At 44.4% G+C, this 21,494-nt stretch overlaps 9 protein-coding genes across 9 annotated transcripts; 6 read left to right on the top strand and 3 right to left on the bottom strand.

Moving 5' to 3' along the window:
* Positions 1-10: 10 nt before the first annotated feature.
* On the top strand, positions 11-1,936 carry M431DRAFT_6792 (hypothetical protein; the record flags this gene model as incomplete). Its single annotated transcript, XM_024921749.1, has 5 exons — positions 11-355; positions 480-677; positions 764-1,096; positions 1,338-1,456; positions 1,564-1,936. The coding sequence occupies 5 exons, from the start codon at positions 11-13 to the stop codon at positions 1,934-1,936; spliced, it is 1,368 nt and encodes a 455-aa protein (XP_024772910.1).
* Positions 1,937-2,610: 674 nt separating this feature from the next.
* M431DRAFT_88951 (hypothetical protein) lies at positions 2,611-3,402 on the bottom strand (the record flags this gene model as incomplete). The annotated part of the gene is made up of 1 exon (XM_024923964.1): positions 2,611-3,402. One exon carries the CDS (start codon positions 3,400-3,402, stop codon positions 2,611-2,613), a length of 792 nt encoding a protein of 263 aa, XP_024772909.1.
* A 1,698-nt stretch (positions 3,403-5,100) lies between these two features.
* M431DRAFT_89300 (hypothetical protein) lies at positions 5,101-5,874 on the top strand (the record flags this gene model as incomplete). The annotated part of the gene is made up of 2 exons (XM_024924014.1): positions 5,101-5,270; positions 5,328-5,874. 2 exons carry the CDS (start codon positions 5,101-5,103, stop codon positions 5,872-5,874), a joined length of 717 nt encoding a protein of 238 aa, XP_024772908.1.
* Positions 5,875-6,057: 183 nt separating this feature from the next.
* On the top strand, positions 6,058-6,339 carry M431DRAFT_88395 (hypothetical protein; the record flags this gene model as incomplete). The annotated part of the gene is made up of 1 exon (XM_024923902.1): positions 6,058-6,339. One exon carries the CDS (start codon positions 6,058-6,060, stop codon positions 6,337-6,339), a length of 282 nt encoding a protein of 93 aa, XP_024772907.1.
* Positions 6,340-6,673: 334 nt separating this feature from the next.
* Positions 6,674-7,228, bottom strand: M431DRAFT_89018 (hypothetical protein; the record flags this gene model as incomplete). Its single annotated transcript, XM_024923972.1, has 1 exon — positions 6,674-7,228. One exon carries the CDS (start codon positions 7,226-7,228, stop codon positions 6,674-6,676), a length of 555 nt encoding a protein of 184 aa, XP_024772906.1.
* Positions 7,229-9,019: 1,791 nt separating this feature from the next.
* Positions 9,020-9,670, bottom strand: M431DRAFT_146193 (hypothetical protein; the record flags this gene model as incomplete). Its single annotated transcript, XM_024912730.1, has 1 exon — positions 9,020-9,670. A coding segment is annotated over exon 1 (582 nt), but the record flags the coding sequence as incomplete, so codon positions are not given.
* Positions 9,671-12,360: 2,690 nt separating this feature from the next.
* Positions 12,361-12,759, top strand: M431DRAFT_89245 (hypothetical protein; the record flags this gene model as incomplete). Its single annotated transcript, XM_024924008.1, has 1 exon — positions 12,361-12,759. A coding segment is annotated over one exon (399 nt), but the record flags the coding sequence as incomplete, so codon positions are not given.
* Positions 12,760-17,963: 5,204 nt separating this feature from the next.
* M431DRAFT_509549 (hypothetical protein) lies at positions 17,964-18,674 on the top strand. Its single transcript, XM_024919311.1, has one exon. It carries the CDS (start codon positions 18,061-18,063, stop codon positions 18,445-18,447), a length of 387 nt encoding a protein of 128 aa, XP_024772903.1. The 5' UTR covers positions 17,964-18,060; the 3' UTR covers positions 18,448-18,674.
* An 892-nt stretch (positions 18,675-19,566) lies between these two features.
* M431DRAFT_483386 (hypothetical protein) lies at positions 19,567-20,684 on the top strand (the record flags this gene model as incomplete). Its single annotated transcript, XM_024916118.1, has 3 exons — positions 19,567-19,569; positions 19,620-20,374; positions 20,552-20,684. 3 exons carry the CDS (start codon positions 19,567-19,569, stop codon positions 20,682-20,684), a joined length of 891 nt encoding a protein of 296 aa, XP_024772902.1.
* Positions 20,685-21,494: the final 810 nt, after the last annotated feature.

Genomic DNA, 21,494 nt, shown 5'->3' with positions numbered 1-21,494 from the left:
ATTATCCAAGATGAGTAACACCGGCACCTGGGCGAAAGAGTACTATGATGGCTCGCTGCTCTATCCCGATCACCGCACAGTTCTTGTTCATAAGTTAGTCAACCCTACTTTGGCTGAATCCTTCATTTTCTCCACGGAAGCATGGCACGCACAATGGAAAGGATATCTCAACCCGAAAGGGTCCTACGTACTCTTTGAAAAGGGTGATTTGAACCAGTTGGGATTTTCATGCTCTGATCCCAATTCCGATTTGTTTCTACCGCTCCAATTTCTGGTGGATTTGAGTAACAAGCAGTATGACTGGAACACCGGATATAAACCCAAAGACTCGAATAATAACGACTTGTACGGCATCGTGGGTAGAAATCAGCAAGGGAAACTCATGGATGCATCATCAACGCAGGCTTTGGACTCCGTTTCCAATTCACAGAAATTGAAAGAGGTTATCGACAGACAAATGTGCTACTGGCATACAGTAGATAGATACCGCGAACTCGTTTCGATCAGTTGACCCTAAAAATGGCCTGACTCTACTCATTAACCCTGTCGGGGCACAAAATGGCATCACAAATGGCCAAGTAGTGAATGCTTTTAAGCGTGTCACTACTCAAATGATGTTCAATACAACCTATATCTACGAGCCTGAGGCGGGAAAGACATTTGCTGACTATACATTGGTAAGCATCTCATAGTGCGTGCGAACCTCACGCACTCTAATATTCTGCTCTGCATGGTATACCGTCTCTAACAGAACCTCTCTTAGCTATGGACAAGCCCATTCTCTCTTTATGAGACCTGGATACGTACTGATGAAATCTTGTCAAATATTGAAGAAGATCGACCATTCCCTCAGGGATCTGTCTCTGTTGGGACTACACTAACAGAATGGGCCAAGGGCGTTTACAAAGTAGCCCAGAAAACTCCATCGGATCCCGTTGCTCAAATCGGATTAACTTACGAACAATTCCTTGCCGGGGTTAAACAAGGCGCCGGAACGCCTACTGCAATCAATGCCGACAAGATTGAAGAAGCCATAGGGAAGCGCAAAGAGGTAAAACCCCAGAAATCGGCAATGGGAGGCCTGTCTGCCACCGACGTAAGTTTTTCTTTCCCAACTTCATCGCCCCACCGGCATTCGTTCGGCTGTGATATGGCTGCTGTGTGCTTATATGAGTTTGCGAATGTGACGGAGAATTATCACTGACGTTGCTGTCATTTAACTACCCTTTTTGGCTGGAACGCCCCTGCGCCTACAGAATTATCTAAAGCCGAGGTACGTTTGCGTCTTTGCTTTTTTTCTCTGAATAGATAGACTGTTGGCTAAAATTCATCTCTAGTGGCTTCATCTGATTGCTTTTTCTTTCGGTGGGATAGGAGCGGGTAATAGTTATCATCACAGTCAGCTTTCGTTAAACTTCATATTCGGCACTGCTGAGTGCAATTCACTCATGTATAGGTACGTGATAATGCAATTAGAAAAGAAATTAGATACGAGCAGGCGAAAAGGGGCTGCCATGCTGTTAGCAGCGTCTTCTACCACAAGGCTAACTTATCCACACGCAGATACGAGAGCAGCTGGCAGGTTCTATACAAATACGAGGCAGAACTAAGAAAGCTTTCTCAAAAGGCTGGGCCTCAAGGACAAGTCCAGGCTCAAATCAACGATGGCCTCACTGTCAAGCCATTACACCCCCCAAGTGGCGCTCAGTGGATATTCGGAAACAACCCAAATGGCCTGCATGAAACGCTAGCAAAGAGTTTCCCCTGGCTTTGCTACGCGCTGCGATACCATATCACCATGGAAGAATGCTTGGTTTTTAGCAAAGCCAATACATTTGATCAAGTGGTGGATTTCTTTCCCTTTACTCGTCCTTTCTTTACAAAGGCAGAGGCTTTAGTTGATAGGTTTCTACTTGATGAGCTCTACTACAAGTGAAGAACCACTATCAAGGAAGAAATCGCCAACGCCAACGCCAATGCCAACAACGCCCCCTAACAAAGCCGTCAATCCTGCTAATGCCCTCGAATGGCGCGCCTGAAGGTGATGTGAAGCGTACTATCGGCCTTGAAACTACTTCTGAAGTTCAAGACTTGGCCCATCAGTCATTCGACTCTGTTGGTACACTTCGCATAGGAGCATACTCTTACACTGTCGATATCGACAAGCTATTTAATTTATCAGTGAAATTATTTGTTTTTTAAGCTACAAGTTCTTAAAACCTCCTTGAAGAAGTCGTAGCTGCTTTTGACGATGATGTTGGCGTCTTTGGCAGTAGCAGATGCTTTGATGAAGTACAAACCCGTCTTCCTCTAGACCATCATCAGTATCACAGTGAATTTACACGACATGTTAATCTTGCAGTAGAGGGTTTAATTATAGTTCTATATAAAAGCTCATGTGCACTCAGCTATTGAACATAGATAAAATCAAACTGTTACATCAATATAACCAACAAAAGTCACATCGACCTTGATAAGCTCCCTTCTAATTGCTTTTAAAGACATGCTTTCACTGGAATAATCAACTATCCAGTGCCAATTCTAAATGATTATCAGGGATGGAGTGGGTTTGGCAAGCCATTTCCCTCAGAATTGGATGTCCATGCTGAATTAAGCAACAAAGTTGACGGTGAGCTCGCCGTTGTCGACGTTGTTGCCGCTATCAGTAGGAATAGAGCCGCAAACTCGGCAACCATGGTCCATGAGCTGGTCCAAGAAGGTAACAGTCTGGCTCTTGCTGAATTGGCGGTTTCCGATGTTCTGGTAGAAAGCGCAAAGACGACCGGTGGCGAGACCAACACAGGCAACTTGTTGGCCATTGCCCCAAGAGCCATCAGGGCCGGAAGCCACAGCGTTCCGGACGTCTTCGAGAGTACCATGAGGCGAACCGGCGATGCCGCCGACGCCGCAGCTAGAGCTACCACGGCAGTTGATGCCAAGGCTACGGGCAAGAATCTCTGAGGCTCCCTCAGGCTTTGAGACGGGCTCAGGGGCACGCTCGACCTCGACGTGGCGCTTGGCGTTGGTGACCATGTTGGCAGTCAGCTCGCCATTGTTCACATTGTTGCCAGGATCGACGGGAATCGAGCCGCAGGCAGCGCAGCCGTGGTCGAGGAGACCTTGGACAAAGTTGACAGTCTGGCCGACGGACCATTGGCGGCCGGTCTTCTGGTAAAAGATGCAGAGAGATCGATCACCGATTGTAACGGAGGACTTGACACATGTGACATGCTGGCCGTCGCTAAAGGTACTACCCTGATTCATACCACGGAGCTGGCCTATGGCTGTGGATAGAAGTCCTTTGTTGCCAGAGCAGAGACCGCTGCCGTTACAGTTGATGCCACCAGCGTTGACAGCAGTGATCGCAGAGGCGATAGTGAAGAGGGTGTTTCCGAATTTCATCTTGAAGATGTGATGGTATGTTTCGTAACTGTATTAGACAGAAGAGGAAGATGAAAGACAATGTTAATGTTGTAGAATGATGCTTGGAAGGCGGATTGAAGTTGGACACGATGGAGAGGAGAGCCTCTATTTATAAGTTTTCTCCCCTTATATGTTTAGCAATCGAATTCAGAGTTCCTCCATCTGTCAACTGCTCATCCGCGGATCTTCTCTGTTCGGGTCGTCGGCATGAAGTCCTTTCCCGCGGGGAATTACAGTTGCTTGCTTGGCCTTGAACCTATAGTACTTACAAACCTATACTCAGCATGTCCATCGGGCATAACACGGGATGTTTTTTGGGTACTGTGACTGGAGAATCTGACTGGTGGATTATTTCGCCTTGCTACTCGATATGGATATATTCAAGCTTATTCAACTCTATGCCTAGCAGTTTCCACAGCGTAGCATTCTGATATCCCGTGTGGAGATATCTGCGGGTCAGTATTCTTTCCTCTTGTGGCGGTGTTGCGGATGCTCAAGCTTATGGTCTGATCTTACCGAAACAGCAAGAAAGATATAAGTTGACAATACTTATGACACAACGGATGTGAGTAAGCGGCAGGTATTCTTCCGTCTGAGATGTTCTCATCCGTGCAACACGCAATACTCTAGGATAGATCTGACCTCGATGTATCAGTTGGACTTCAGTCTTTCCTTTGATAAGATTCATTATTCATTCTTATACAGTTCTTATCAAAAGCTTCGCACTTTCATTAGACACCAAATGGCAAATTTTCGAGTCTCTTCGTCAAAGACTGAAAGTCCGCATATTTGACGTTGCATCCAACCGCCGTATCTAGTTCACCTATTATTTGGTGGAGCTTATATTAACTGGATCAAGTTTTAGTGCTTATTCTATTGAGTACAGTTTTCCATCTGAAGGCGTTTCCTTGATTTCGTTTATTCTTTTGTTTGTCTCTTTGTCTATTTGGTATTAACAACAGTTAGAGGAGGCACTCAACTTCTATGCATCAACTGTTCATAATCCACACATTATCATCAGTCGATTTTGATCTTCAAAGGAGTATATGTACTAAACGACATTAATAATACCATGCCATATTTCCCTATTTGCGCAGTCCAACCAATAGGGTTGAACATATCGTATAGGGAAAGTGAGGAAGAATGTCTTTCTCCAATTTAAGCATTCCAAGATATGTAAAATACAAGTGTCGAATGAGTCAAGCTTAGAAATGAGTTCTTAGAGCAATCCAAATCGTATGTGATTCTTACAAATCCGATATTCAATGTGTAAGACTATGTGGTGGAAATGTTTGTGAACTTATTAGGAAAACTTGATCCAATCTATCTCTACAGACTTCAGATTGTGTATAAATGAGAGGTGCTGCATTCAATGTTAAATCTGGTAAACTTAAACTTTCCAATTGCAACAACGCAGAGAAAACCCGAATATTGTACTCATCAATATTGTCCTAATATATGCTGATTTTGTATGACCTCTGGATTCATTGAAGCCTTGATGATATTGCTAACTCTAGTGAAGCAGACGCATATCGAATGAGCGAGCTGCTGTGCACTGACAATATGAGGACACCCGCTTCACTGATATTCGTCTTCGGACTTCTATCTAAAGCAATCAACATTGGACCGCTCAATGTTAGGCCGGTAAAATTGGATTTTACTCGACATGTGCCACATATGCTTGACCTTGTCAAAGCAACTCACCTTCCATCTACTGAACTCCAGACTGCTAAAATGGGACCGAACAATACCTTATTAACGGGGATGCCGTTAGCTATACTCCAACAACTGCAGATTGAATGGATTACCAGTTTTGATTGGGAAAAAGAACAGAACTCTATCAACAAGTACGACTCAGCATAACAGTCACTGTTATATACGAACCACACTAACTGTTCCTTTAGATACCACCAATTCATTGCAAAGATTGATGGGCAAGATATACACTTTGTTCATGAGAAATCTGAGGATCCTAACGCTATACCAATTATTCTACTACATGGGTGGCCCGGTTCTTTCCTAGAGATGCTACCTCTAGTCGATTTGCTTGTCCGAGACAATTCAGCTACAACATCCAAGCATACCTCTTTCAGTGTTGTAATACCGTCTCTGCCGGGATTCGCACTCTCATCCCCCGCACCTGATAGCTGGACAACGTCTGACACTGCCAATATCTTCAATAAACTCATGACAGAAGTTTTGGGTTACAAGACGTATGCAGTACACAGGACTGACTGGGGATGTGTCGTGGGGTACGACTTATACGACCGATTCAACAAAACCGTTCGGGCGATACACCTGAGTTTTTTGCCATTCACGCCGCTTGATACAGAGCAGCTAGCCGCTGCGAATATCACGCTATCTCCAAGGGAGGTTGTACAGGAAAATAGATATCTTGAGTGGGCAAGCACAGGAAATGCATATTTCTCTGAACAGGCCACAAAGGTATGAACAATTCTGCCCCCATCGAATGCTTCGAGCATTCTAACTATTGTGGTCTAGCCGAATACAATTGGTCTCTCCCTGTATGACAACCCTGTTGGGCAACTAGCCTGGATTGCGGAAAAGATCATTTAATGTAAGTAATGGAACCTTTTTTCCCGCTGATGTCTGCCATCGTGATGTGGTATAGTAATGCAATATCTAGGGTCTGACCCACGACAAGGGACGGCGCCGTCTCTTATTACACACAACGAAATTCTTCGACTTGTGTCATTGTACTATCTTTCTCAGTCATTCGTCTCTTCTGTTTATATATACTACCAGAATCCCAACGGCTTTACAACGAAGTATACAAAGGCAAAGACAGATGCACCTCTGTTGTATAGCGACTTTCAGTATAATGTGTTCTTCTGGCCAAAAGCACTAGTTGAAACAGTCGGAAATCTTGTTGATTACTCATGTAAGGAATCTTGACTTTGCCACTTAATTGAGAGGGAGTTGCTAATAATAGGTAATTATAGTCCAAGAGTTTGGTGGTCATTTCCCTAGCCTAGACAATCCGCCGGCATTGGCCGGTGATATCAGAAAGATTGGGAAATATTGGCGTACTCACAGCGGTTAATAGGGCTGTCAATTCATAGAGTATGTAGTAATAGCCCGATTTCATTCAGAGGGTCCGCTTGGATTCAGTATACGAGAGGTTCTGCTCTCATCAGTTAGACTGGATTATTGATATTGGTCATTGATATATTTTGCTACGCCAATATATACTATCCATCAGAGCCTCGAAGATAGTACATCATCTATGCTAATCGATAGCTTCCATAGCAATCTTGGCCACTTTTTGAATCGCAGTGTCGTCCCAGAAACCACCACGAAATTTATTTACTTCATAAAGCAGGGCGCTTGCCTTATTCTTGACAGAAGAATCCCCACAGCGAACTGCAATGTAGTATAATGGACCGACAATATCTGCATCATGAGCAAAGCCAAAATTTAGCTTCTTTGATGGTATGCTTGCAGTGTATGGGCGAATAATGGTGACGAGGGCGTTGAGTTGTTGCCTCAGCTCATTTAGTGTCGGGAATTCTGGAAACATGAGTCTCATAGAATCGAGAAGGTGACAACAATCCATCTTTTCTAACAGAATTTTCGCGCAGCAGATATTTAATTGATCTAGCTGAATGCAGAAGAAGTTATTACTGCGTGGTTGTGGAGCGTTTGGCGCCTCAGCAAGGGTTTGGAAAAGGGTCGCCAGCTTGATAGCTCGTATAACGAGTGCTTGCTGCTGCTTTTGCTCTTCGGGCTGTGACCAAAATGTTGCATCACCAGAGTGAGCAGAAGTCTCATAGCAGCGGCTCATGATGTCTCTAAAATAATTAACAGCATGGAAATGCGCCTCTTCCACATTGTGTAGAGTTTCCATGTCTGAACCATCATCGAATCTCCGCAAATTGTATCCCTTTATTGCAACGACGGGTCGAAAGCCAGGCGAGTAGAAGCAACCAAACATTTCAATCCTGCCGAATACCCTGATTGTGTTTTGCAATTCGGCTTTTGTTTGCCCCACCGTTGCTGTCGGACTATTAAGGAAGCCGAATAAAAAGGGTGGCAGGTCATCGATAATATTCAGTCCATTCTGAAGATGTATGTAGGCAGCAATACGATTATCTCGCAGAATTTCCAGGCAGATGAAAGAAAGACAGCAGATAAGGGCAAAGATAACGTTTTCTTGTCTTTGCTGACCGGTATATTTCTGAAGCTGTGACATTGACTTGATATACTGGTCGATGGTAACTATATTCCACCTCTCAAGTGTATCGCCACGATCGGCTGCGGTATTAGATAACTGGAGAAATTTGTAGGCTGATCCAAGAGCAATCATAGCGTGCTTTACGGAAGCTTCATGATGACTAACTTGCGGAGACACCCGGCTGAAGAAGGGAACAAACGGGCATTCAAGACCAGACGTTTCGTCAGTGGTTGCTGCAATTCTAAAAGTGTGGAAAAGCAGTCGTTCTGTATGAGTTGCATCGGTATCAGCCGCAATAGGTCTCCATAGTTGCTGATTTAGCTGCGACTGCACTTCGGAAGTGTTTGGTATCAGTATGGTATCTTGTTCATTTTTTTGTTCCGATTCATCTTCGTAGCCGTCGCAAAGGAACCCCCCTGAGCTACATTTCGGGCAGATTGGCCTCTCCTCTCCACACTTGAGCCGGCGTTTCCTATTCAAGGTGAGCCAATGAAAACAGCGTTTGCGTAAATGCTTACTTGCTATGTAACAGTTGATGATTAGTCAAATTTTAGACAATCTAAAAATAATTATAGAGCTTTGGGGTAATGAAATGAAGCTTACCACGTCCTACAACCAGTCCGCACTTTGGGCTTGCTTGCCCTTGTCCGCCGCTCTGTATACCCCTCTTGGCTTGGTACATGCTGTACACGCGGCCCTCGTACCATTTGGTTGCCTTTTTAAAGAAGAGATAAAAGATCGTTATCACAGAGAATCATGTGGTGTGTGTTCTTTTCAAGTTCTTGCTAAGTTGGAAGCGTAATATAGTTGGAGTCGGAGGAGCGGATGGACGCTGGGCGTTTATACAAAAATTCCCCGAATCTCACCAAAAGTGGAGAGCATGTCACTTCAGCCGCCTTAGTTTGCATATACGGTATGGCTGATCCGATTCGCTGGATGCCTGTTTGGCCTACCATTAGAGGTAAGCCATGCGGGTCATAAAGACTCATAATGACACCCGTGGACGCATCGTAATCTAGAAAACGCAAACGACCCTGTTGAATCTGAACCCTGTGGTAACATCATTGCTTACAAAACGAACTCTACATGAGGTAGTACTGAATATAATAGCAACCTTGACAAATTTTACTAAACTTGTCGCCTGCCTACTATACCCAGTAAGGCATACAGAGCATGATTAATGGAAAACTATAGGCGGAAAAACTCTTTCTTTTACAGTCCTTGTAATTTCCATAGCGCAAAAGTGATGACATTCGGAGAACTAGCTCGAAAAATACATGTAGTTCAATTCGCAATCTCAGCCTCAAAAAGGTGATGCGAGAACCCCATCGCTATGCGTATTCCCTCGTAGGTGATGGGTATCCCCCTCCTCACAGCCACTATCTGAGTAATATTCATAATGTTCTTGATTTGCCTCCCATTTAGCGGGAATTCGGCCAGTCCTTCGAGTTCGTGTTCTGCAACGTCGACTGTCACCTTTCCACTAGCAGCAGATCGAGCCATGAAGCTCCTCCAGAGAATTCTTCGCTTATCAACATCTAGATCGGGATAGTCCAAGTAAAAATGAATCCTGCTCTTGAAGGCTGGGTCAAAGCTCGCATGACGATTGGTGGTCAGGATCAAGATGCCCTGGTAATATTCCAGTCGTCTCAAAAATATAGATGTGATAGCGTTGCGGACCAGGTTAGTGTCGTCTCGTTCGACGAGGAACACGTCAGCTTCATCCAGGAGCACGACAGCATGCCATGCCTCAGCAAGCTCCATGAGGGTGTCAAATCCTCTCTGCACAGATTCTGGCTCCGAACCAAGTTCGCCAGAAGAGATCATGTAAAGTGGTCTCCGGGCTATCTCCGCCACAGCTTCTGCAGTGAGCGTTTTGCCCACGCCTGGCGGGCCGGCCAAGAGGCCAATCAATCCTTTGCCTTTATCGCGGACAAAATCGTCGAAGCCGCTTGTGGAATGTGACTCCACGAGAGCGCGCATGAATTGCTTTTGGTCATCTGAAATGACTAAATCGTCGAGAATGGTGTCATTCCATTCGACATCGTGGAGCAATGTTACAGCGAAAGCTCCTTCAAATTTGTCAGATCAATAAAAATAAGAGAAGTTCAATGCACTAACCCCACATCTTATCCCCAAGACTAAAGCCATAGAGCACGGGGTTCACGAGTAATTTCTGATCGTCGGTGAGGTCCGACAAAGACTGAACGATGTGTGGAATGAGTCTGCTGTTTGGCTGGACTCGATTGAGTGTGATAGGATCAAGAACAATTCGGCCATGAGACTTGAAGCATATGTTTAGCCAGTTAGCTACCCCCGATGTTTCAAAATTGGGCAATAGAGTATGAATGGTAGAGGGAGATCAATTACGTTGAATTTAGCACCTTGCGGATTGAAAAGATCACTGCTGGCATGGCCCTGGTATTCTTGAAGTTGCTGTCCATACAGGCGCAGTACTTTATCTGCCCTAGAGATCAAAATCGATCGATCTTCGAGATAACTTGGTCGAAGATTGAATGGGTGATGGCGCAACTGCAGTATTAATCTCGAGCTTCGAAAGGCAGGGATTTGGAGCTTAACGGCTGGAACAAACCCCGCCTTTTTGCCGTTGGAATCAACATAATCTGCCGCAATTTGAAAATAAACCGGTTCTCCAGTAGGGGAGAAAACGTATCTCGTCGCCCTAACACGATGCACAAGCTGTTGGTCAAATGTATCCTGAGAAGTCACGAACGATCCGGGAGGGAATAGAGTCCAGAGCAAGTCATATGTAATTTCTCCTTCTGGGAGACTTGATAGCTCGTCTGCGACATCGGAAAATTCTTCGTCCATAAGGTCTAGGGCGGCTTGAATCTCAAAAATAAGTTCATGATTAGTGACAGCTGGAGATTGAGCGCGTTCCTTATCCTGCATGGCAGTAAGCTCGTGTCTCCGGTGGTAAATAAACTTCAAGTCATCTCTATTCTGAATAAAGGGAAAAAGAAAAAGACAGAAATCGTCAGCAATGAGGAGGATAGATTGTCATTTCTTGCATATTTCGACACTCACTAATTCCTCGTTCGCGCGGAAAGATGGTCCACCGTCCTCTCGAGTAAGGGTTTTTAGAACATTGCGAATGAGTTCGCCGTAGATGTAGACGACACTTGACCTAGTATCTCCGTGCGATCGTTGGGCGAATTTGAAGACGTAATCGTATGTTTCTGGCTTCTCTACCTTGGGAGGCTTACTGGCCTCTGTCTCTTGCCATGTGCAGCCCTTTCTAGGAATCGGTAAGTCTACATTAGCAATAAACAAAATAGCCTTGCCGGCCAACATATTACTTACGAATCCCAACTATTACCATGAGAGTAGATAACTTTAGTCTTAGCAGTCTTTCAACAACAGCGATTCGTATGCTTTAACTTACGTTTGCAGAACACGCATCAGTTTAACTCGTGTCTCCATGGCTTGTTTAAGATCCTCTTCTTGATCTCCGCCGATTGCTTCTTTTTTTTTGCTTTCTGTCATTTGGTTAACACCCTTTTGACGTGTAAAGTAAAACCCTGATGTTCTGGGTCCGAAATGTAACGCGAAGTTTAAGTCACTATTGGCCTTTGAGGAAGACTAAGCGAGAGTGTAAGAGGGCGAGAATAGAAAGCCAAGGAGCACAGAGACACGATCGTGTCTTATCAGCCATGTCTTAAAGTGCCATGTAACTGCATTATAATGTCCCGCTATTACATACATGTACTAAGACCACCCCGTGCCGTAGCTAAAAGTGCTTCGCTGCGGCCCAACGCCATCGGCCCGTTTGATGAAGAAAACTATCAACCCTGCTTCCTCCGGACTGATATCCATATTTTCCGTAACGATACTGATATGTGCTGGCTCCTTGTAGCCTTCGTAGTCACACGATATCTCGCAGTCCCCCCTACCCAATCTCCTCCCAATCTAAACCATCGCTCGTGATGATCTGGTTTGTAATATTCTTGGCTTTGTACCATTATTGATATTACTTGTTCTGATTACTCTCAGTCGCAAAGTATACATCTTGGTCTATCTAGTCTACCTCATATTCTACCTCCCTGCTACTATGATGTTCTATAGCTTATCAATGAGCCCTACATGCCGTCCTAGGTAGGATGGTAGTTAAGGCCCTAGTTGCTCAGATTACCAAGCATCTAGCTGCAGGGTGCGACGGCATTATCCAACTGAAATAATCGATGGTAAGTCGTGGTGGAACATAGTGTGCAGGATATATGATATCAGGGGATGAGACTGCATAATTCCATTAGCCTAATTTGGGCCTTTCCCAAGGCAGACCACATCATTGAGTTCTTTTTTCTTCTACTTTACGGCGTATAATATGGATCGACTACATATTCTATATATATCAACGAATGAAGAAGAAGGGCTTCTGATTTAAGCGATCATACGAATGGGCATTGGCATAGCAATTGCCCCGAGGGAGGGAGGCAACCATTTCATCCTGCAGGTTGTTTGATACTGTGGACTTAGGTAGCAAGGCTCAGGCACCAAAATGGAAAGAGACATTGCGTTAGTTAGATGTTCTCTATCCCCTAGAGTTATGATTTTCTATTTTTTATTAAATATACTGTATCTCGGCCTTTGGAGTATTATCAAGCGTGTTATACGATTCATATTTCGGAGACAGAAACCTTGCTCTATGTTTCTAGAGGCACTACTGGCTTTCCATCCGTCATTTTATTCCCATCATTTTTTATTGCGCAGAGATGGCTACCATGAAAGATTACAAATACGAATCGTTGCCCAATGGTCCCTCCATCCGCTTATTGGTTATCCATCCGGCTAAAAACCTTAATGAGCCGTTGGTCTGCGATGTCAGAGTCATTTCACTAGATGAAAACCACCCAGACTATGCAGCACTGAGTTATACTTGGGGTGACAACACTACGAACAACAACAACGTTGTCCACTACGTTATCTGCAATGGACAAAAGCTAGCCATTACCACAAATTTGAATCAAGCCCTCCGGCGATTTCGCCAGTTCAAGACCTGCGAGTGTATCTGGGCCGACGCTATCTGTATCAACCAGCTCGATAACATGGAGCGCAACACGCAAATCCTTCTCATGAAACGAATCTATCAGCAATCTAGAATGACCTATATATTTCTAGGAGAGCAGGAAGACCAACCCCAAACACCCAATGCAGTTGACTATGTGGAGAAAACGATATTCCGTCCTCTACACACGTTATCTGAGCCGTCGATATCAATTTCGAGTCTTATCAGGTGCTTACACCACCAGGATATTAGGCGAACGACAGACGAGCTGTTGAAGGATATTCTACATTATGTCGAAATACCACAAGAAGATGACTGGGCACCATGGATGTCATGGCAAATTCTCCTAACACGGCCGTGGTTCAATCGGATATGGGTTATTCAGGAAGCCACTGCGGCACCTGATCGTACCGTTGTTCAAGTTGGCGCCTTTCGAATGACATGGAATGAATTGGTGGCCGCAAATGCTGCTTCACTCGAATTTCTGTCTGAAAGTGATGTGAATCTTGGATTCTCTATGGTCGGCGGCTACAACGTCGGAGGACAGAAACTCGATGCGATTGAAGCCATTACGAGATGGAAGGCAAACCGAGTGAATTTAGAAGCCATGGAGATTATTTCGCAAACTCTCCATCCTGGACGTGATTATCTGAGTGTTCTGCTGGGACCAAGGCGCCAGATGATGAAATCCGATCCTGATCCGTCTCCTGTGAAGTACTGGATCCCACTCAAAGGGACCAACAACGTCCCAAATCATCTTGCATCTAGAATTTCAAGCGGTATTCATAGTCGAAGCAGGGCGAGCAGTCTACCAACTACTGCAAATATCCACGAACAAAGAGAAACGGATGCTCGAGATGGAGGCTCTGATAATGAGTCGATATCAGAATCAATACTGCAAGGGGCAGAGGGAGGAAATAATGCGGATTGGAAAGATTTATTGGAACTTACCGCTAAAATACAGTCCCTTCATCTTTTCCAGCTTCTAAAACGATGCTGTAACTTCAAGGCTTCGGATCCAAGGGACCACCTCTACGGCTTGCTGGGTCTCGCGACCGACGCAAATATGGCACCGAAACCAGACTACGGAAAATCCACGGAGCAGATTTATCGTCAATTTGCCGAGTACTTTGTTTCACAAGGATATGGAACTGAGCTACTATCCATGAGTGACTCGAGAATGAGCCCATCCTGGGTTCCGGATTTTGCTGCCCTCGGCCAAAATGTCCCAGGTCACGCTAAAGGTTGGGATCTCAGGCACTTCTCAAAATTGACCGCTAGTAGTAGCGCCCGTGGGGATACTCGGTTGAACGGCGATCGATTGACTACGAGGGGTGTCATTGTTGACGCTGTCGTTGCTCTTGGGCCGCAGTTGCGTTCTAGTTCATATTTCGCTTCTCAGCCCAAATTACCGGATGATAAAGAAGCATTGAAGAAGTTTGAAGGCCATATCACAGATTTGGATCGAGAAACAACTATGTTTATCCAAAATGCACATAAAGTGGGCATGTTTCAAGGTCAAAGCCAAACAGAACTATCGAGAGTGTATAACATAGTCATCTCTGTCGGGAACAAAGCGATCCATGGAAGGGAAACACAGTCAATTACTGCCCAATTGGGAACCGGATCTTACAGTATAGAAATGAAAGATAACTGGGAAAGAAAAATTCGTGACCAGATTGTTGATAATTTGCAGGGAAGAAGAATTTGCATAACTAAAGGCGGCCTACTAGGTCTAGTCCCAGAAGGAAGTAAAGAAGGGGATATTCTTTGCCTTTTTCTTGGTTCTCCTGCTCCTATTGTTGGACGAAGGAAAGGAGACTTCATTACAATAATTGGTGTATGGTATTTTCATGGTTTGATGCGAGGAGAAGGAATTTCTCACAGTCAAAGTAAGATACAAGATATCATCATAGGCTAAAATAACTCGTTTTATCCTGTATGATACAGTGTATTTACCGGACACAGAGAACAAACTGCTTTAGAAATAGGGTTAAAATAATTGCTATTGAACCTTTTTCCAGTAGCTATTGACTAACGGTAGCCTAACGGATTCACGTCTTCTCTTTCGCGGATAGCTTAGGCGGCCTTCTTTTACCTTGTTTGTTGTTGAAGCTCCGGCAAACCTTCTCTACTGTGTTGGCTACGTTCTCATTGTGCGTATTTGTATCAAGGGATGTTATTTTGGCCGTAATCGCAGATGGTCAGTCAAATAAAGCTCAATAGCAGCTGAAGTAAGAGGACGTTGATGTAACGCGAAAGAATCGAGAGGTTTACGCAGCATAATGGCATGGCATTTATGACATAATAGAGCGAAATTCAAGCTCTAATGGCATAGAGCAGGTGTTGTGAATAAGATAATAGAGAGTCAGTGGTGTGTGTCGGCACGCTTATTTAAAGTACGCTGTTGCAAATCACGATTGATGCAAACAACCTGTGCTTTTATCCTCCTTCATAGACTGGATGAACTGGGAGTATCCAGGACGCAGTTAAGCTTCTGAAAGATCTTATTTACATGGACAGGGCTATCGACAACATCTTTAAAGTCCGCGTCTGGAACTGATCAGGCCGGATCTTTAGGCTTTTATTCCCCCAAAGAGAGTATTATGGGCTGCTACAAAGTAGACCTCTCATGAATCAATGAGGCTGAACGGAAGTTATTCACCGCCATTTAGAAGACATCGGAAGAGGATTGCGAGGGGTAGTCCCGATTGTGGGTGCATCATCCGATGCCATTGGTAAGAAATTTCCACGAGGCCCGTATTTGCGGATTCTACAACGAAAGGTGGTCAGCAAGATGTATTAAAGCTACTGCGCCAACTGCTTAGACGTGAGCATTAAATCCGAAAGGATTCCGTAATTCGTATTATAAGCAAGATGTGTTTGTCTTAATTTAACTACATGTTTTGATCAACTGCATGAAACGCCAAGATACTACAGTCGATGGCAAAGGTGAGTGCTTAACGGCGACCATATGATGCAGTCTAAATGCGCCTTATGATTCGATGTCGCTCATTCCACATACTGACGCAAAAGCTTTTGTAATTTTTTACTCTAAGTATGATACATCCTTCATTAATGATATGACATTTATGCATAGCGTCCATCAATTGGAGTTTTCCAGGGTCTCCAGGGTAGAAAGTCGGTCTGAGAATCCATCCGCTGACCTTTTTTGAGGATCTGAATTATCGAGTGACCTGCAATAATTGTTCGTATACCCTCTAAAAATAGATCGTAAATAGTAAGAAGTTTGGTAGGGCCTGAAAATGGTACCGGCTAATCCCATATATTGGGCTGATTAACTGTATGGGCTTGTTCACAAATAATCGCATGCTAACCCCTAATATCAGTGGATAAATATTAAATACTCATAATCGTTTGATACGAAGAGGTAATTTATTTTCGATATTTGGATTACAAGAGATGCAGCACCGAATTGAGACAGGTTCCTACTTGTATTTTTCTTCTAGATGACCCCAGTCAAGCGTGTCATGTGCCTGAAATTGTCTACTTCTCTCGAATGCTGAGGATGACTGCCTAGAGGCAATTCTAAATTAGTGAATACGGGCAAGAACAAATTACTTCTTATTATAGCAGCTACCGATTATGGAGTCAGGACAGGATGCAATTGACGGTTATGCAAAATGTTATTTTGGGTATTTGATGATGTTTTTGTAACTTATGCCTCAGCATTGATAAACAAGAGCACTGACGATTGGGAAACCGACATGAACTGTCACACCCGTTTACCAATTTTATTACGTACAACCTTTTTCAGCTTATTTTTCTCAAGGTGGACATGATCAATAAGATCTAAGGCTGCCTGAAATTCCCATCATTCCTTGACATAAAGGTGGCTGAGCCTAACCATGAGTAGTGCCTCGGCATCAGGCAATATTTTGACTAGTGCTCGGGATGCTGCAGCCTCACCGGAAAAAAAGAACGCAGAATGCAGAGAGTGAGAAGTAGCTAGAGGATGAGATCCTGCCAACATGTCCATGCAAGTGCGGAGAAATTAGAGAAACCTAATCGAGGCGATATTGTGAAAGGGGGGGGGGGGGGATTGTAGGCAAAGAGGGCCAACGAAGGTATGTAGCTATTTCTAGCTTGTGATAGAAGACCTACCGCCTCTTACTGGTGTGAAGCTTCATTTAGCGAGCCCAAAGAAGATCATTGCCCCAGACGTTTCTGACAATAAGATCTCCAAGGGCTCTATATGCCCTAAACTTGCTTCGCTTGGAAGCTGGCGAAGAAGGTTTTAATCCGCGAGAGCCACTGGAATGTTTTTTCTGAGGGCACACTTAAGGCTGTTCAGTGCAGCATGCAGCCCATCCTTCGGGATCCTCTCCGTCCAAGGATTGGGCTCAGCTGAGGCGGAATGTTAGAAGAAGTTGGTGGTCTCGATCCTGGTGGCGTTGAGACAATATACAAACGACTGCCCAGTTTGTGGGAAGAAAATAAGTTTCGCTTGAACAATGCGTTGCGATCGGGTGATCATAAAGTTTGGCTTGCAGTAAGACCGGCTTATGAGAAAGACCATTGTGAGAGATGTAAGGCTGATCCGAGGCTCTACGTCATCTGAGACATGACATTAGCGACGAGGGTCCAGTAACTAACTGATGATTGGGGTAATTGAAAGAGATGCAGAGAGAGAAACACGCAACTGTAAGTGGAAGTGAAGACATCACGACGGTGCTAATTTTAAGCCAGCTGAGAAAGCGTCCCGTTACACACGGAATACACTGCCTCCGGGCAGCGGCTTGTGGCTCATTGCTTGAGTCCCTTAATCAGCAATCCCCAGGGTTCTCTTGACAGCTCAGCGGTGCAGTTTTGCGGGCACAGCTGATCCACCCGTCAACGGGGCGGGACGCCGGGAAGCCGGGACTCCGGGGCTAAAATGACATCGCCATGACATCCGCACCGTCCGACCAGAATTGTTAGTCCTCAAGACGGTAAGCAAGTGCTAGCAAAAGTGAGTTTTACGAGGTAAGCAAGTAGGAACGTGGCTTATAAAGCCACAGCTAGCTTGAGGCGAAGGCTGCTGGTAGGAACTGGAGTCAGCTTATACTATTTATAAGCGCATCGCATGGGCTAGTAATAATAGCTTGTCCAAAAAAGAACTTCACGTGTGTCTAGTGGAATAATGCTGCTGGTAACACAATTAAGCCCCTTCGTAAAAGTCAAAATGTGTATGGTGTAAACATCGTCTAAATATAGGGTATCAATTTGATAATAGGCAATGAAGCTGAACAATTCATCTATATAAACATCTCTTCATCTTCCTCTCCAAACATTCTTCTCACCATCCACAACAACATCTACAACAACAACAACAACACTACTACAAACAACAATTACTCTCTTACCACATCTTCCAATTTAAACCTTCCACTCAATAACTCAAATCACCATCAAAATGCAGTCCGCTATCGCCTTCACTGTCTCCCTCCTTGCCCTTGTTGCCTCGGCAGCTCCCACCACTCGCACCGTTGGCACTGTTCAAGTCCAGTTTGCCAACGATGTCACTGGAGCAAACGGCAACGCTCGTATCCCTCTTGACGGATCCAACATCAACCTTGGAGAGGCTTATGGCAACACCAACCTGGAGAAGGACGGCACCCTCTTTGTCACCAGCCTTCAGTTCACTGCCGACTTCCAGAACGTGCAGTGCGTTGTCCTCAAGGACTTCCAGACCAGAGTCGCCTTCATTGCCGACCCTCACCAGGACTTCCAGACCTTCTCTCAGAAGCCCCTAGACTGGCAGAACAACTTCACCATTGCTTGCAATGTCGCTTCTTCTTAAGCATTCTCTTAAGCACTCTCTTAAGCACTCTCAAGGTCGCGGGGTAGAATGGACAGGTCTTTGGAGGGGCGTCGATTTGGTTTGATTTTTATCTCCTTTGTCAGGGCCGGAAGCGATCGGCTTAGCACAAATGGCCAGAAGGTACCTAGTTAATACATAACTAAGAATTACATCATTTTAGACGGATAGGATGCATTAGCAATATATATACATTCATTTCAGAAATTCTTGTCAGTTAGATTAAACTACAAATGAGTTTGCAATCACAAAATGGATAGACAGCCTCATAATGTGTTTTGTTTCATTACTGTAAACGTTCATAAGCATGATATAGCTCTTTGGCCTACAAAAGTCGAACTGGCTGTTTCACAGGGAGATTCTTCATATAGAAGACCTGCCTCATGATTAAACAGCACAATGATAATCTGCCAGCTAATTTCCCATAATCTACCAGACATCGACCGTAGAAAAGCGGCTGGCAGAACAAGGAACATTGAAGGCTGCCGTCATGCGTGACATAAGCCACAACGCCACAACATAAACAACACCAAGCACCGCATTTACCAACACAACATGACAATAACATGGAAAAAAAGAATTAATGCAAGAAACAAACCAAAACAAAACAAAACATATAACAACAGATTTTTGCCAGTGGTCGCCTACGTACTGGTCAGTAGCTTATTTATAAAAGAGCAGATGGGGTTCCTCGCTTTCTAACCGAACCGGGCCTGAGCTTTTGCTATTTCCTGCTTTTGAGACACTGCTGAGCATAGCCTGTATCTTGGTTCGCGTGCGCGAAACGAGAATCAGACGTGCACCTACATGTGTGCGAACAGAGGGCGACAGAACTGCGCTACATAGCTAACTGTGTTAGCTGCCGAGCTATATGCAGCCTGCATCTTTTGGCGGCAGGGGGGATGAGTTCCATGTCGTCTAACACGGATGAAATACTAGACTAATCCTCTCTCTATCCCGCGTCTTTTCCTGGGCCGTGCCGCACGAGATTTAAGCATGGAAGTGCTTCCTCAGTAGTACCCCACCGATAAATAAGTCGCTGGACTCTTGCTGCTGCGCAGCGTGCAGAAGAAACTTCTAGTGAGAAGCTGTTCCTAAACCATGGTGGATTCTCAACTTGGGCTGCATACTACCTCGCGTGACGTGATGCGGAGTCTGGCTCTCATTTTGCTGGTCAAGCCAGGCTTGCTCAATCGCTGCGTACATTCGATGAGAAACCAGTCGAGTTCCGCATATCAGTAGTGAAAAGAGTCAAGGACGCCCTGCCCACAACAGCAGCTTCCGCAGATTTAGGAGAGGAGAATGACCACCAGCGGAGAACATCTGTGCATACCCCTATTGGATCAGCAGATAATATCAACGTTTCTACGGATACATTTCAAAATAATGTTTTTTTTAACTTGGAAGGGGTGCCGGGTTTGAGGCTCGCAAATGTTTTCCCACCATTTCTCGCCGCTTCAATTGGCGCGCAACCTTCAACTAGCCATTCTGGTAAACAAGCAGCGGACATCACGATGTCATTCCTCATCACGATGTCATTCCTTCTCGCCATGCAAACTGGTAACAAATTTGACTCCAAAATGAGTTTAAAAATTAAGCCTCACAGAGTTGGATATTTTGTAATGCGATTATTCGACATTTATATGGAATCGATAAACGAAGAGCGATACATCGTCCTACCGTCCACTGGCTCGGAAGCTGTTACTCGCGGTGAATGGATCTTACTAGGCTGCAAACGAGAGGTTATTTCGGAGGTCTTTGGGGATATTGTGGCTACAGCTGTCAAAGCAAGCCTGACTTACATAGAAGACGAAGGGCAAGGAAAGCCTGTGACAGAGTGCGTGGCCATGGTGGTTTCGTCCAAGGCCAGTGAGGGAGCTGTCATAACTCTATCTCTGGCTGAGAAAGAGTGTGTTCGAATAAAACAAGCTCTATGGCCAAAATAGCTTAGCTTTTAGTTTAACATCTCTCGTCTAGTACGGCTATTTCTCTAGGATACTGCCACCTTGCCCGCCGAATATAACCTCAATATCTGCAAGTATTATTACCCATCCATCGCATTTATTATACTCTTCTGTTGACTTAGGTTCGCCCTTATGATATACCTTTATCCAGCAATTCTTCCAATATACTTTCTGGCCCTTTCCTTCAATAAGAAAGGAACTGTTTTCGGCCTCGGAGAAATTGATAGACACCAGGAGTGGCTGTATATCAAGTAACTGTTATAATGTTAGACCTTCCTTATCTCAATTCTAGAATCAGACTCATATCATTATAAACCTCAATCCCTGTTTAATACAGGTTGAATGGAGAATGCTCAAATAGGAATGCTCAACTGGGAACATTCTTGTGAAACTGTACGTTTGAGACTGGTCGTTTGGAAATATGTGCTTGGGATGTTTTTTTTTAAAGGAGTCGGCTAGAGGTTGTCTGCCAGGTCGTAAGCCAAGATTTCTCAAAGTATGCCGCCCGTTGTAAATGAACATTCAATATGCCTAAGAATTATCAAATCAATCTCAGAATCCTATGAATGTAAACGTAAAACGCGGCCCCTTAATAAATTAGACGGAAACCATCCAGTTTTCAGGCAAACGTGTGAATATATCATGACGAATAAAGCTGTTCATTGTGAATCGCAGAGTTCACGCATTTAGTACTATGAGACATTTTCTTAGAGAGCCCCAATTTTAGTGGTGATCTGGGACATCCTTGACCCTGGCATTGGTTTAGCTTTAAATAATAAGAGCAGACCGAAGTGAGGTCGTGAAGTAAAACGGCATTCTTCTTTCGGTTTACAGAGTACTATTGCACTGTTACACAAGTTCACCAGTCTTGGTAAACGGGACCCAAAATTTTCCACTACCTATGGTACTAGGTATTTAACAACAGCACCGACTCGTACTACATTCACAGCTAGAATGGCAGGGTATAGAATCACAAACATATAATAGTCAATGCTCTCTAGTTAGTATCCATTTTTTTTTTAGAAAAAAAACTATAGTTTAAGGGGCTGTTGTTTGTTTGTTAGG

The sequence above is a fragment of the Trichoderma harzianum genome (assembly GCF_003025095.1).
Source record: "Trichoderma harzianum CBS 226.95 unplaced genomic scaffold M431scaffold_8, whole genome shotgun sequence".
NCBI lineage: Eukaryota > Fungi > Ascomycota > Sordariomycetes > Hypocreales > Hypocreaceae > Trichoderma > Trichoderma harzianum.
This window is presented reverse-complemented; position numbering and strand designations above follow the sequence as displayed.